This window comes from Sorghum bicolor, chromosome 5, assembly GCF_000003195.3.
Source record: "Sorghum bicolor cultivar BTx623 chromosome 5, Sorghum_bicolor_NCBIv3, whole genome shotgun sequence".
NCBI classification, from domain to species: domain Eukaryota; kingdom Viridiplantae; phylum Streptophyta; class Magnoliopsida; order Poales; family Poaceae; genus Sorghum; species Sorghum bicolor.
In genome coordinates this window covers 19,998,714-20,012,903 of record NC_012874.2, presented here as the reverse complement: position 1 = coordinate 20,012,903, position 14,190 = coordinate 19,998,714, and the positions used below count along the sequence as shown (strand labels likewise).

Sequence of the window (14,190 nt, the reverse complement as noted above, 5' to 3'; positions counted from 1 at the left end):
TCCCATGATAATTTTTATAATCCGCTAAAGTTGAATCATTCTTGTAGGTTACTAGTCATCTCATTCTAAAATGCAGCATCTGATAATTTTACGAACTTTATTTTCTTACCTAAATGTTGCTTTAATATTAATATTTATTTTTATAATATTGTTATCTTATTGTACGATCTGTGTGTTTTTAATACAAAAATTGGTTCCTCGATGCTGAGAGGATAAAAAATGTTTTTTGCACTGGTTGAATCAGCACACTCCCTCTTCAAGGCCTTGTTTAGTTCTTGAGAAAATTTTACAACATTTTTCAGATTCTCCGTCACATCTATCTTACAGCATATGTATGAAGCATTAAATATAAATTAAAAAATAACTAATTACACAGTCTGCTTGTAATTTGCGAGGTGAATCATTTGACCCTAGTTAGCTTATGATTGGACAATATTTGTTAAATACAAACAAAAGTGTTATAGTGTCTATTTTGCAAAAAAAAAAATTGCAATTAAACAAATGCCAACACACCGAAACACACTGAGCTACGCTAACAGCCTCTGAACATAATTTGGGTCTCATATACAGTAATAAAACAACGATGCTCACATTATGCCCTTTTGTGGTTTCTGGCATCGATATGAGTTGGCGTACGGAGTTAAATTTTCAGCACCGGCAACGCTGTGGCCAGTCTAATAGGGACTACAAAATCGACATTGGAGAGAAAGGAGTTTTGGGTTTTTAGGTAGTCATAACTCGTAGGCACCGATCTGAGACCTGCTACCTTTCCACTTCATTCGATTTGTAAAAGTGCCCGATTCGATTTGTAAAAGTGCCCGATCAATGTTCTCACAAGTCCCAAGAAACCCCGCCCATTGCTACTTATAGAACGTCACTCACCGTTCGCCAGTTCGTTATAAATTACTACAACCATAGGTTCCAGAGAAAGCTTGATACATGTACACAAATTGACGTCTTCTAAGATTCCATTGTAAAACTAAATAGCTGATTGTTGCTACATTTGAATGGACAGCTACAAGAAACAGTATATAGTTTCTACGTGTATAGTTACAAAAACGATCAGACAGCGTGTATAGTTTCTACGTCAGTAGCAGGCTAGCAGCCTCTTGCTGCCTACCACAATATTTTTACTATACACCGTACATGATTAATCTGAATCATCAATCAGCTAGCGAAGGCCAAATCTACGTGGAACCAAGCAGCCCATCAAGCCTGCTTCTATTACAGTTCAGCTCTGACTGTGTCCCTGAAAAATGTTCACTCTGTACAGAATGTCATCTTTAACTGCGTCAGGATGTCTCAGAGATCTGCAGATATTTTTGTTAAGTTTGCTGGTAGATTGCAGGTAAACCTACCAATGACCATTCCGGCCATCTACTGTAGTAGGTAGTTTGTTTGGGATGTATGGCTTGGGCTGTCTAGTTTGACTTGCATCAATCCTGTCAGCCTCGCTTGTTTCGCTCTTGCAGGTAGGAATTGTTCTAGAGTATGAGCCCCTAGGTGAAACACCAGTAGCACCAATTGCTGGGTTTTTAGCTGTCCTCTGTTCATATTGGTAGGTACCAGATGATGAACTGTTACCATATCGCATTGCAGAACCAACCACTCTAGCAGGCCTTGAAGCACCACCTGCCATTCGAAGTAACCCAAAATGAATGAGAAATAACAGAAAAATCTACTAAAGAGAATAGAAAAATTTTCATTAGAAAGAAAAAACAACTCCAGCATATAATTTAATTTAATACACAAAACCTATAATTCCCAACAAAACAGATAAGAACCTATTGCCTATAACGACCACGTGGAGCTTTAGCTTCCTTGTTGTGTCGCCTCGGTAACCTCGGATTACCGTTGCTTTATTTACCTTGTACTAAACTCCTTTCTGTTAATGAAAAACATGCTTAAACCCTAAACCCTAAAACCCTAAACCCTAAAAAAAAATGCCATGGATCAATTGTCCAGAACACCAGTGGTAAAACCATTGACAAACAAAAGTAGATAGTAAAGTGAACAAATAATTGATAAACAAATTCATCCTACTAGTCTAGCACACAGCCATTTTAGCCCATAACGTTTAGCATGGTGACAAGGGATGATGCCAAGGGGTCAAAACAGAAAGTGAGGTGGGTGCAGTGTTCAGTATTCTATTTAGAGAAAATATCATATCCTAATCCTACTGAAAGGTTACCAACATGACACAAAATTCTAGAGCTTTTTGGAACAAAACATTCAAATTTAAATTTGATACAATGAAAATGTAAAACAAAATAAAATTAGTCTCTCAAGTACAAACATAGGGGTGTGACCTATCCAAGACTTGCTTATTACTGGCCCATGAGCCCAGATGTGTGCATGCTGCAGGCACAAGTTCCTTTTGAAGTTTAACCCTATGTGATTACAGGCTGATAGATGCTTTCCATCTGCAGCCACCGCAGGATTGCTCTGCCTGATCTGCAAAGGGAACTGAGTTTGGATGCATACAGTGAGGACAGATGCAGATGGAGCAATGAACATGGTCATTTGGCAACCACAGAGTCAGCTCAATGGTGACAGAGCTAATGTTGGCAGCGCTGATGGAGTTGGGAGCAGAGAGAAATGAGGAAGAAAGGAACTCCTTGCGTTGTGCCCTCACAGAGAGGGAGGGAGGGAAAGAGAGAGGCTAGAGGCTTTGGGCATAAGGCAGAACATTAGGTGAGCTGAATGGATCAAAGCACAAAAGCCCATCTTATATTTTTCCTTTTCTTTTATGTCTCTAATCTTACAAATTTATAACGGATCAAAGCACAAAGGTTCATTTTCTGTAACTACTCATACCTGACATATCAAAGCTCATCGACCAAATTAGTTGGGGTCAGTGGGTCACTTGACCCAAACTAACCACTTTGACCAGTGTTCTCAGAAACCTGGAACTCGGTTCCCTCAGCCCTGAGTGGCGACCCAGACCAGCCAAATTTTCTGGTGATTGTGTTGACTCACTCTCACCTAGCAAGGTGTGACTAATTCGAATTGGGTCAGGCACATTTAGTTTTTTTTTATAATGAGCTTCTTGTGCTGCATTGTTGTCAGCCTAATTTTGTGATTTTTTCTTTTGGATAGCTATATTTGAGGTGATAAATTGATGAATTTAAGTCACAATTCCTTTTTGGGCATGTGGTTAGTTGCCCACAACAGATGCTGGTCTGCTGGTCGTCTTGCTCGAAGAGGTCTTCAACATCATGAGTGTTGCATCCTGTGTGACCAAGAAGAGGAAACTATTGATAAGTTGATGTTGGCTTGCATTTTTGCACAAATATGGTTCAGTTTGCTATGTCTGGTTAGTCTGCAGTCTCTTTGTCCACAACCCAACGAAACATCCTTTGAGTGGTGGGCAAATGCTGTGGAGAGTTTCTGAACAGGTCGGTCTCAAGGCCTTGGTGGTGGAATGTGTCTTCGCTAGGGAGTTTTGGTTTATTTTGCTGCGGCAGGTCGGTCTCCAGGCCTTGTCTCCCCAGCCTACTGATAACTCCTTCCTGGATTGGTGGGAGAGGGCTAATAATGCCACTTCTGATTTGGTGAGGCAAGGGGTTAATTCCCTAATTGTTTTCGGGGCCTGGACTCTTTGGAACCATCGCAATCGTTTTTTGATGGAGCGGCTCCAAGTATGGCTAGGGCTTTAATAGTGGCTGGTGAGGAGCGCCGGCTGTGGACCACTGCGGGGCTCGAGGGCTTTCCCTCTTGACTGCCCATCTCCCAGGCGATTAATTCTTGGGGTAACTGTGGGTCGCCTTGCTGCCAGCTTAGTTGCTTCTGTTAGCTTGTGTTGTTTCTTTGGCTGCAGTAGCAATGTGGTGTGTGATTGAGTTGTGTTCAGGTTGTCTTGTAAGTTCGGGGTTCTTACACCCTCTTTTCTTCTTAATACAATGAGACGCAGATCTCCTGCGTTTTTCGAGAAAAAAAAATGACCATTTCCATAACATCATAATGAGGACGTATAATTTAGACACCAAAGCAGCCGATTTGCATGTCACCAGGGAGTAGACCATGAACAAATTAAACAATCATGACTTAAGTGATGAATGGAACACATGGTGCTAAATAGGAATTGGTTGCAAACCTGTCACTGATTCTGCTGCAAGTTCTGAAGATTATTGATGTATAGCAAAAATATATTACTTTATGTTGTTAGCCATGATGATGCGCCAATAGCTTTTGGAGGCTACACGTGCTCACCTTGAGGAACTCTATTTGCACCGATAGAGGAAGAATCTAGCTGTCCCCTCTGCGTTTCATCTCTGATTACACACTTGGAAAGATCCTCCATGACATTGGCTGTGCTTTTAGTTAGATTATCCGAATATAACACACAAGGCCTGTTTATGCACAAGTGTCAAGTATAGAAAAAGATGCACCCAGTCAAATGTTAGGTTTTTAGTTAAATTAAGTCACAAGAGGGAATGGAAATATTACCTTGGAAGAGAGTTGTGTTGCCTCTCAGGTGGAGCTGCTGTTGATCCCTTTGCATAGTGTTCTTCAAGATATGCAAATTGCTTCTTAAAATGATCCACAGCACTGCAAGCAGAGTAATGCAATTCAGTTTAGTCGAATGATGCAGCAGAGTCCAGTTCAATCAACCATCACCCCTCCCACTTCAACACAACAAAATATTTAAGTCTACTCTGTTCTTTGTTTGTTACTCTCCAAATAAATTGAGTTTGAAATTATATGCATGATACACCAAAATGTTCATTTGTAATCTGTAGTTTCCTGTAATTACTTTTCCTTATTCATTACATCTGCAAAACAGTTAACTACCAATTACTACTTGGAGGGCTTGGCATATCACATCTTCAGAATTTAGGATGGGCATTACGGATCCGTTGTCCATGGGCAGCTTTCCCCATCCAAGTTCACCCTTTGGTCAAGGCTTTCTTCTCTGTGGCCCATCTCAAGAAGATGTTTTTCTGGACCGATAAATGGTTGCATGGTCAAAGTTTGGCTCTACTAGTGCCTCACCTTTCAGGGCAGTGTCCAAGAGAGCAAAGAAAAGGACTGTGTTTGAAGCCCGTACTGAAATGAGATGGATTTCTGATATACGGGGAGAGCATTTAGAGTGGCTATGTTGACTGAATACCTATGCCTATGGGACCTTTCAGATTTTGTACTGCAGCCAGAGGTCAAGGACTCACATATTTGGCAACTATCGTCTTCAGGAAAATACTCTGCAAAATCTGCATATGAGGGGCTGTTCATTGGTGCAATTCAGTTCAGGCCATGGGAAAGAATATGGAAGAATTGGGCACCTGGCAAGTGTAAATTCTTCATGTGGTTGGTTGCCCATAACAAATGTTGGACAGCTGATCGCCTCGCTACCCTGAATGCTGTCCACTCTGACCAAGCTGAGGAGATAATCGACCACTTGCTAGTCTCTTGTGTTTTCACTCGGGAAGTGTGCTTCATCATCCTATAGAGTTTTGGTCTGCAGCCCCTATCCCCTCAGCCTGATGACACCTCCTTTAATGACTGGTGGGAAAGTTCAGTTTCTAGAGTTTATGGTCAGATTTAAAAATGTCTCAATTCTATCATAATTTTGGTGGCTTGGTCAATCTGGAATCATCACAATCGCTGTGTGTTTGATGGGATTACCCCCAGCCTGAATGGTGTTTTGTTGCTCATTAGAGAGAACTTCTATGGACGCTGGGGCTTAAAGAATTTCTCATCTCCTCACTCTAGTGCCAAGTGCAAACTAGGACTCTTTCTCGGTCGAGGTCAAGTCTTTTTTTTTATGTAATAGGAGAGCAGTGCTTTTTTGAGTGACTTGCGGTGTGTGTGCTGGTTTTACTCCCCTTTTCTTTTTCTTATATATAACGATATGCAGCTCTCCTGCGTGTTCGAGAACAAACTATTAACTATCTTATTTTTGACCAAATTTATACAAACAATATTTATATTACCAAATACTAAGTACCATTAGATTCATCATGGATAATATTTGCATAGTATATCGCAGCTCTCCAGCGTGTTGGAGAAAACAATACTTGCATAGTATACCTATTTGGTGTCAAATATGTTGACCTTCTCTATAAACTTGATCAAACATAAGATAGTTTGACTTTAGACAACTTAAACATCAGATTTTTTTGGGGGATGGAGGTAGTATGTGCCTAACTGTGCCATACTAGTATTCAATTTTTTTTAAAAAAAAATAGCAGTAATAACAAGATAAAAAACACATAAGAGTGTTTAGCAAAGAACTAGACAGTCTAAATTTATATTTTTTAACGAACATGCAGAGAAGCTGTGCGTCATTGCATTAATAGGAGTTACAACATACACACACACTGACACACCCCACTGGCAGGGACTTCAGTCAAATATTCTGATGCAATGAGAAAAAAAAAACTTGGCATGACAACACACCTTGGGTACATGAAACCAGTTGACTCTGTCCCCTCAAGGAATTCTCTCAACATATTTGGATGATACTCCAGAATTTCTCTGTAAATGAGTTCCCTTATATCTTCTTTGGTAATCCTCCGCCTCTCAAACTCAAATTCCAGCTTTGTCACAGGCTGTGCTGATGGTTCTCTATCCACATTGGCTATGTTCTTGAAATATGGATCAGCAAGGGCCTGAATGTATAAGGTCAATTAGATATTGTTGACATTCAGAGGACAGATGCTGCTATTTGATAGGAAAACAAGCAGATTATTCAAAAAAATATATACCTCCTCTGCGCTTGGCCTATCTTTTGGATCAAAAGCTAGCATCTTCTCCAATAAACGTAATGCAAGTGGATCTGCATTTGGAAATTTCTGAGTAAGTGGTATAGGCCTTTTCCGCCTCATACTGCTCAGGTAGCGCTTGGCCTTCTCATTTCGAATCTGTTCCATGAAGAGTACATGTAGCAAAAATCATTAGAAAGTAATTGAAGATGACAAGAGACTCTTTTATATGTAAAAATACCCACCCTAGAGATTGCTTCAGGAGATGGTGTTCCCAGGAGATCTGTAATTATATCAAGTTGATGTACCACATTTTTCCCAGGGAAGAGAGGTTTTCCAGTTAAAAGCTCTGCAAATATACAGCCAATGCTCCATATATCTATTGCTGGAGTATACTGCAACAATTCAAAACATAATAATGTCCAACAATGCTCCAGAGAATCTACAGCACAGAAGCATGTCTAGAATGCAAAACTCGGAACTATGCAGCATCCAATTTTATGGACAGAGAAACAAAAACACAAAAGAACCTTTTATTCCAACACAAGCTACCAAAAAAAAACAACAGGGTAAAAAGCAAAGAGTATTAGTAATAGTAACAATAGTAGTATAATAATATTTGATACAGAAGTATGTGAGAAAATTTAAGGTGAAGCAGGTTGAACAAATAACATCATGTACATTACAAAAGTAAAAGTGATTACAAATGTCGCAATACACACAAGGTTATATTTTACAGGCTTACAGCCTAGTCCATGTATACAAGCAATCACATCAGGTAGAACTAGAAACATTATGAAATTTAGAACTCCTACAGGATCCTAGACATATCACCAGATTAACATAACAGTAAAAAAATCACTGATATTCAAGCGTGAGGATTCATATCAATCATCAGATCACTAACCTTAGAGAAAAAAGATCCACACAGCTCAGGAGCTCGGTACCATCTTGTTGCAACATAATCCTAAAAGTATATTAAACAATAAATGTTAAAATGATGGACATGTATAAAATTAATATGTTTTTATACATGAGAGTTGAGTTATTTGTACCGTCCAGAAGATGGCAGTAGGAGTATCATTGAAAGCTACTCTTGCAAGTCCAAAATCACATATTTTAAGCTTGCAATCAGCATTGGCCAAAATATTTTTTGGTTTTAGGTCTCGGTGAAACACATTTGCTGTGCAAAAAAAAAACAACAATGAATAGAATGCATTCGATTAATTGATATTGACGCTAATGACCAGAACAAGATAAAATGGTGTATTTACAAAAGAGTTTTGCTTGTTCTGCTTTCTAGTTCCTAAATTTTTGCCACATTTACTTATTGAAAATATTATTGTTTATTTGTAGACTAGTGCAACTAGAGTTTTTTTTTTTTTTTGAACGGGAACTAGAGAAAATATAGCTTCTGCAAGACTTCCATTTGACACAAGACAACAATTAGCTAATATTATTGCAAGAGTCAGCTATTTCTAATCATACAAACAATTGTGGAATATCCTCCTCTGTACCACAAGGGAAATACTTCATATACAGCATATAACAAATCACAACCATGTGACAGGTCAGCATGGCTCAAATAGGACCCCAAGTACTGTGCTCAACTCCCCGTGGGAGCGAATTTGAACAAGCCTCTGTTAAGAAAACACTCCTCATTGGTTGCGGTCCTAAGTTATACGTGTAACCAGTCCTGGCACTTGGTGGCACATCCAGGGCAACTGGCCTTCAGGGCGTTTCTTGGCCTGAGAGAAGCTTCTTCTTAAGTGCAATGCCGTAGGGGTGGTCTTTCCCAGGCAGGTTGTTTTTTTAAACCCTCAAAAGTTAGTCACCACCCATGTTATCTGAACCCTATGATCTCTTGGATGTAAAGAATCGTAAATTCATGTTGTGTGTATCGCTCTTGTTTCAAGCATGCTTCTCATTTGAAATTAAAAATGACTGCACCTCTGCGACAAATTATAGGGTCTTAGGCCTTGTTTAGTTCCAAAAAATTTTGGAAAATCGACACTGTAGCAATTTCGTTTGTATTTGACAAATATTGTCCAATCATAGAATAACTAGGCTCAAAAGATTCATCTCGTCAATTCCGACCAAACTGTGCAATTAATTTTTATTTTCGTCTATATTTAATACTCCATGCATGTGTCTAAAGATTTGATGTGACGGGGAATCTGAAAAATTTTGCAATTTTTTTTGGGAACTAAACAAGGCCTTAAGAAGAATAGTATACCAAGCAGGACAAATTAAAATGTGACAAGCATACCTAGGAAAGCTATTTTTGAATCAAATTCTAGAAGTAGAACCATGTTCCATGGGCAAAGTATGCAGCTATAGGCAACTGGGGGTCAAGGAACAGTTACACAAGGTATCAGCAGGGCCATGTATAGAGTGAACGAATGCAATGTGGGTGGAGATGCACGTAATTGAAACATAAGGAAAAGAAAGAGGAAAGGAACCGAGATAACTTCATGATTCCGACAGAGCCTGATCCCATATAGGAGATAGGGCCCAAAAATGGAAATAACTGTTTGGTAAGTAATCGATCTTACCCAAACAAATTACAAAAAGAGATATGTTTAGCACCTAAATTTGGCTGGCTAGGGTTGGCTGCTCCCTGCATGGGCACCTGCTATACTCGTGACACCATATGAGAACCTGATTGAGATGACGAAGTAATAAAAAAGATTAAATTCCTGCAGGCAACGGAGAAGCTTGATTTGCACCAGAATGAAGAATCTTGTTTCACTTCCAGATACTAAGATGGCTAGACATTATTAGAATTAAAAAAAAAACTGGCATAGCCTCCTTTTTGACGAAATGATATTAAGCCACCGTGCCCACATTAGGAGGATTCTACTGGGCCTTGTCTCAATCGTCTGCATGAGATCTATGTCACCCCCCATGACCATATGCAGCAATTGTTAGCTATGGCCCCATTTGGATCCACTAGCAGCTCATAGTTAGTTGGCTACCTATTAGTTAGGTGTTGTTTGGATCTAGGAGCTAAAAGGTGGGTGCATTTATGATTTGTCAATCATGCCATTCACCTTTTAGAGGCTATTGGTAGAGCACATAGATAAAAAAGTGTTTTTTGCCAAAGGATGCTAGACCAGTTGGTTAAGCAGCTCTGGCGGCACCCCTCAGGTCCTAAGTTCGAACTCCAATGGGAGCGAATTTCAGGCTGAGGGTAAAAAAAAATCCCCTTGCTCGCCCCAGGCCAAAGCACAGGTAAAGAAATTGGCCCTTCTCACGGGTAACGTCTCCCTGTGTATGGATGGGGCGGGGGTTCGGGGATTTTCTCGGTCTGTGTAAGAAGACCTTAAGCACAATACCTTGGGGGCGGTGATGACCCCTCACAGGCTGAGTTTGTTTCTTCGCAATCTATTAACTCGGTTGGAGCAGCCAGTGAGATAGTTGTTCGCTAGGTGATTTTTAGCTCGCATATAGCTAAGCCTATTTGGATCCATCCCAGCTAATTTTTAGCAGCTAATAGTTCAACTGGGTGGATCCAAACAGGGCCTATGCTCTCCAGACTCTAAGTTGTACGAGACACTCTAAAAAAACATGAATTGCAGTGTGAGCATAATATACCAATCAGGTGATAAAAGAAGTAAAAGAAAACAGAGTGTAGTTTTCCTGGCCAGGTAGTTACAATTTCACCTAATTATAAATATCCTAGAATCCTACAACTTTCTATTCCATTACCCACTAAGAAACATGAGTATATAGGCACGTTCCACCTGGAACAGCTAGCATAGTTAATTAGGGACAAAAGGTTTTTTCCAAAAACAACAATTATACATGTGGAAAACAAAAAGAATACTGATGAAAATTGCGTACATAAAAAATATAATGACTATTGATGACAGAAGACCATTCACTTCAAGAAACAGCACTCCTTGAAGAAACAAGTTAGAATATGTAAAGGGAAGATTTTTCAAATGATAATAACTAGTTACCTGTATGTATGTACTTCAATCCTCGAAGTAATTGATACAGGAAAAATTGATAGTGTTCTGGAGTTAAGTCATCATTAGCCTTTATAACTTGGTGTAAATCAGACTCCATGAGTTCAAACACAACATATATATCCTTGAATTCCCTCCTTGATGGAGGAAGTAAAATATGTTTTATTTCTACAATATCCGGATGTCGCAGGAGCCGAAGCAGCTTGATCTCACGAAGTATACGTGTTGCATCAGACACATGTTCAAATATTTCATTTATCTTCTTTATTGCAACCTTTTCACCAGTGTGAGTGTCCAAAGCAGAGCAAACCACACCGTAACTTCCTTTTCCTATGACCTCTTCTATCTTGTACCTGCTTCCCTCACCATACTCAGTGAAAAAATCCATTCAGGGGATGCCTGCATCACACAGGATGATGAATGAATAAGCTTGAACAATGTTGTTCCCATGGTCATTTTAGATTATTGATACAAATACATTTGCAGATAAGCTAAAATAGACAAAGAAATCACAACACCAGAAACCAAGGATCATAGAGAATAGGATATAAATAACATTATATCTTTCTTCATTCTAAGATTGTATGGTTAGACCAGGACACAAATGTAAAGGGAATGGGAAATCAGCACTAACATAAACAGCTTGAGCTAACTAATCAATTTGTTTGGATGACTGTAAACAGACCAAGCGTGAGCAAACCATACAGCGGAAGCTTAGGAAGAAGGAAATGAAACTTGATAATTTGCATTGATTTTGCACAAAGGCACATGCTTTCTCAAACTAAAAGCAAGAATCAATAAAATATACCCTGCTAACAACATGGATTTAGGACCCAACACCACATCACACATGGCAACTTGGAAGAGGAAGGGAACTTGACTTGTCCCTGGATGAATAGCAGAAATGAGATAGCCCAGCCACCTCTGCCAATGACGAGGGTGATACAGACATGCATCTGAATCTGACTGAAACGATTGAGAAGTTGCTCCCGCTTAGTGATGGCAAGGGAGTGCATGGTGCTGACACTGGCCAGTCAATGGTGACGATCCATGAGTTGCTGGTAAGGGTTTCCAGGCTGCTGGTTGCGAGTGTATTGGCTGCACCAGGCATGAAGATGGACTCCACAACCACTTGCACGAAGAGGCAGCAACCATTTGGTAGAGAGGGGGTGAGGAATTGTGAGGTGGAAAAAGTATACACAGCCCTACCAAAACAGACAAGATTAATGTAACTAGTTAATGCTGTAATCAACGAATCCTTGAATGAATAACATCCAAATTGCAAACACCTATTTTCAAAAGTACATTCATTTACAAAACATTTAAATGTGTTGCCTTCTCTTATTATTGTGCCCGAAATTTTAGAAATCAATACCTAAATTGTTCAGCAATCGGCATTGACAAAAAAAAAATCCTTATTAATATTTTTGGTTCAGTGCATATCAAGAAAACAGATCTAAATCTCAAAAAAAAATCCAAACAATAAACCATTGGCAGATAGCAATACCAGATGCATCCGATTTCCAGGTTCAACAATACAACCACCTTCCAGCCAGCAAAGCAAGTTGCCACCCATTTGGAGCTACTCTCAACAATACGGAGTGACTGCCATTGAAATTTCAAGTTCTAGCCGACCAGGATGGTTGTACAGAAAGTCAACAAATAATCACGAGCTCCAGGCTTAAGCTATCTGCCCAAAGTGAGTATGTTTGCAGAAAGCAATTAACATCGAAGAGTCATGCAGACAAGGACGGACGAACTACTGATCCTACAGTTGAACCCCCAAAACATTTCGAAAATAAACTGCCGCTGCATCTTGGAGGTGTCAATTTATGTCGATCTTGGGTGCAGAACAAAAAAAACCATTCACAGGTAGATTCAGATCAGTTGCAGGCAAAAATCCGCGACAGACTGAATAGCGAGAAAGAAAGATTTGATTCTGGTTCTAAAAACAAAACTAAATCTTGGAACAAGGGAGTCCATCCATGGAAGCTACGAGTCGAGGGCTAGTGGGATTACTTGTACCAGAAAAGGGGAACAAATCCACGCCCGTGACGGAGGAGCCAGCGCTGTGGTGACGGCAGCAGCGAGCTGAGGATGCGGCGGCGGAGGATCCAGCTGAAACGAGAGGATGACAAAGGACGGCGGCCTCGTGCTCGCAGTCGGCAGCTTTGCGAGTTTATTTATTTATTTATTTTCTCCAGGTTTTGGACTTTTATGAGCCATTTGATTGTGTGTTGTGCGAGCTCCGAAGTAAGGCCTTTTAGATGCACAGATAAGCTCAAAACTTTACAAGATTTTCTATCACATCGAATTTTACGGCACATACATAAAATATTAAATATAGATAAAAAAATAACTAATTGCACAGTTTATCTGTAAATCACGAGATAAATGTTTTAAGTCTAGTTACTCTGTGATTGGACAATATTTGTCAAATAAAAACGAAAATACTGTAGTGTTAAAATCTAAAAAGTTTTTGGATTTAAACAAGGCCTAAAAAGGACGTTTTAGGGCCAGTTCCTTCCAAAAGTTAAAAACTTTTCAAGATTTCGTTAAATATAAATAAAGGGAACGTAAAATATGAGATGCTAAATATTAAGTCTAGTTACTCTGTGATTGGACAATATTTGTCAAATAAAAATGAAAATACTGTAGTGTTAAAATCTAAAAAGTTTTTGGATCTAAACAAGGCCTAGAAAGGACGTTTTAGGGCCAGTTCCTTCCAAAAGTTAAAAACTTTTCAAGATTTCGTTAAATATAAATAAAGGGAACGTAAAATATGAGATGCTAAGTATTTTGAAATAATGAACAGAAGCCCAGACGTCCTATGCGATTTCAGTTTATCGAATGCTGACATAGCCATACAGCTCATCTACTAAACGTCGCATACACTTGCTCATTGTCTCTAACCAACCAGCAGCCACAACACGAACTCCCTTCCATTTTTTTCTTCATGTCACATATTCTCCTTCGCAAGCGCCACAACAAGCGTGGCTTCCTTGTTACCCGCCACATGTGCCGCTGGAGCGTGGCTTCCTTGTTCCCCGCTAGGCGCCGCACACTACACACCGCAGCAACATATGGATCCCCAAATGTCCCACCTACTACAACAAATCGAGTATCCTCTAGAGAATTATCCCTATGCACATCGCCCACCCCCAATCGTTGCAGACGATTTGACGGTTTTAACTCATGGAGGAGGTTCTTCGAGCAGATTACCAGTTTATAGATTAGATGGAGATTTTACTGAGGTACCGATCTGTTCATGGTGTTCTCATCTCTGACCCATGCTTGCAAAACCATGGAATTGTTCCTTGTTCTTGTCTGTATGCAGATTTGATGTGTTTACAATGTTTGTTTGATCTAGTCCATGGTTACTTCCCTTCGTGTTTGTAGCAATGAAAAAAGTATAGCATGTCAAACATCTACTTATGTAGTTTTGCAACAATGTAAATAGTGCCATTGGTATATGCAGGATTTAAATAGTGGCAGCATGCAACAATAAGGGG

At 39.7% G+C, this 14,190-nt stretch overlaps 1 protein-coding gene across 9 annotated transcripts; it reads right to left on the bottom strand.

Moving 5' to 3' along the window:
- LOC110435568 (mitogen-activated protein kinase 15-like) lies at nt 923-12,891 on the bottom strand. 9 transcript variants are annotated; one of them, XM_021461225.1, is made up of 12 exons: nt 12,704-12,891; nt 12,186-12,518; nt 11,601-11,883; nt 10,670-11,077; nt 7,760-7,887; nt 7,612-7,671; nt 6,950-7,099; nt 6,708-6,863; nt 6,400-6,611; nt 4,450-4,551; nt 4,213-4,352; nt 923-1,632 (listed from the first exon to the last, which is right to left on the bottom strand). In XM_021461225.1, exons 4-12 carry the CDS (start codon nt 11,064-11,066, stop codon nt 1,355-1,357), a joined length of 1,623 nt encoding a protein of 540 aa, XP_021316900.1. In that variant the 5' UTR covers nt 11,067-11,077; nt 11,601-11,883; nt 12,186-12,518; nt 12,704-12,891; the 3' UTR covers nt 923-1,354. The 9 variants fall into 9 exon arrangements, 8 of the variants coding, with proteins under 8 accessions (XP_021316900.1, XP_021316905.1, XP_021316906.1 ...); XR_002453314.1 differs by lacking the exon at nt 12,704-12,891 and having other exon boundaries at nt 4,097-4,352; nt 12,186-12,691; XM_021461230.1 differs by lacking the exon at nt 12,186-12,518 and having other exon boundaries at nt 12,698-12,891.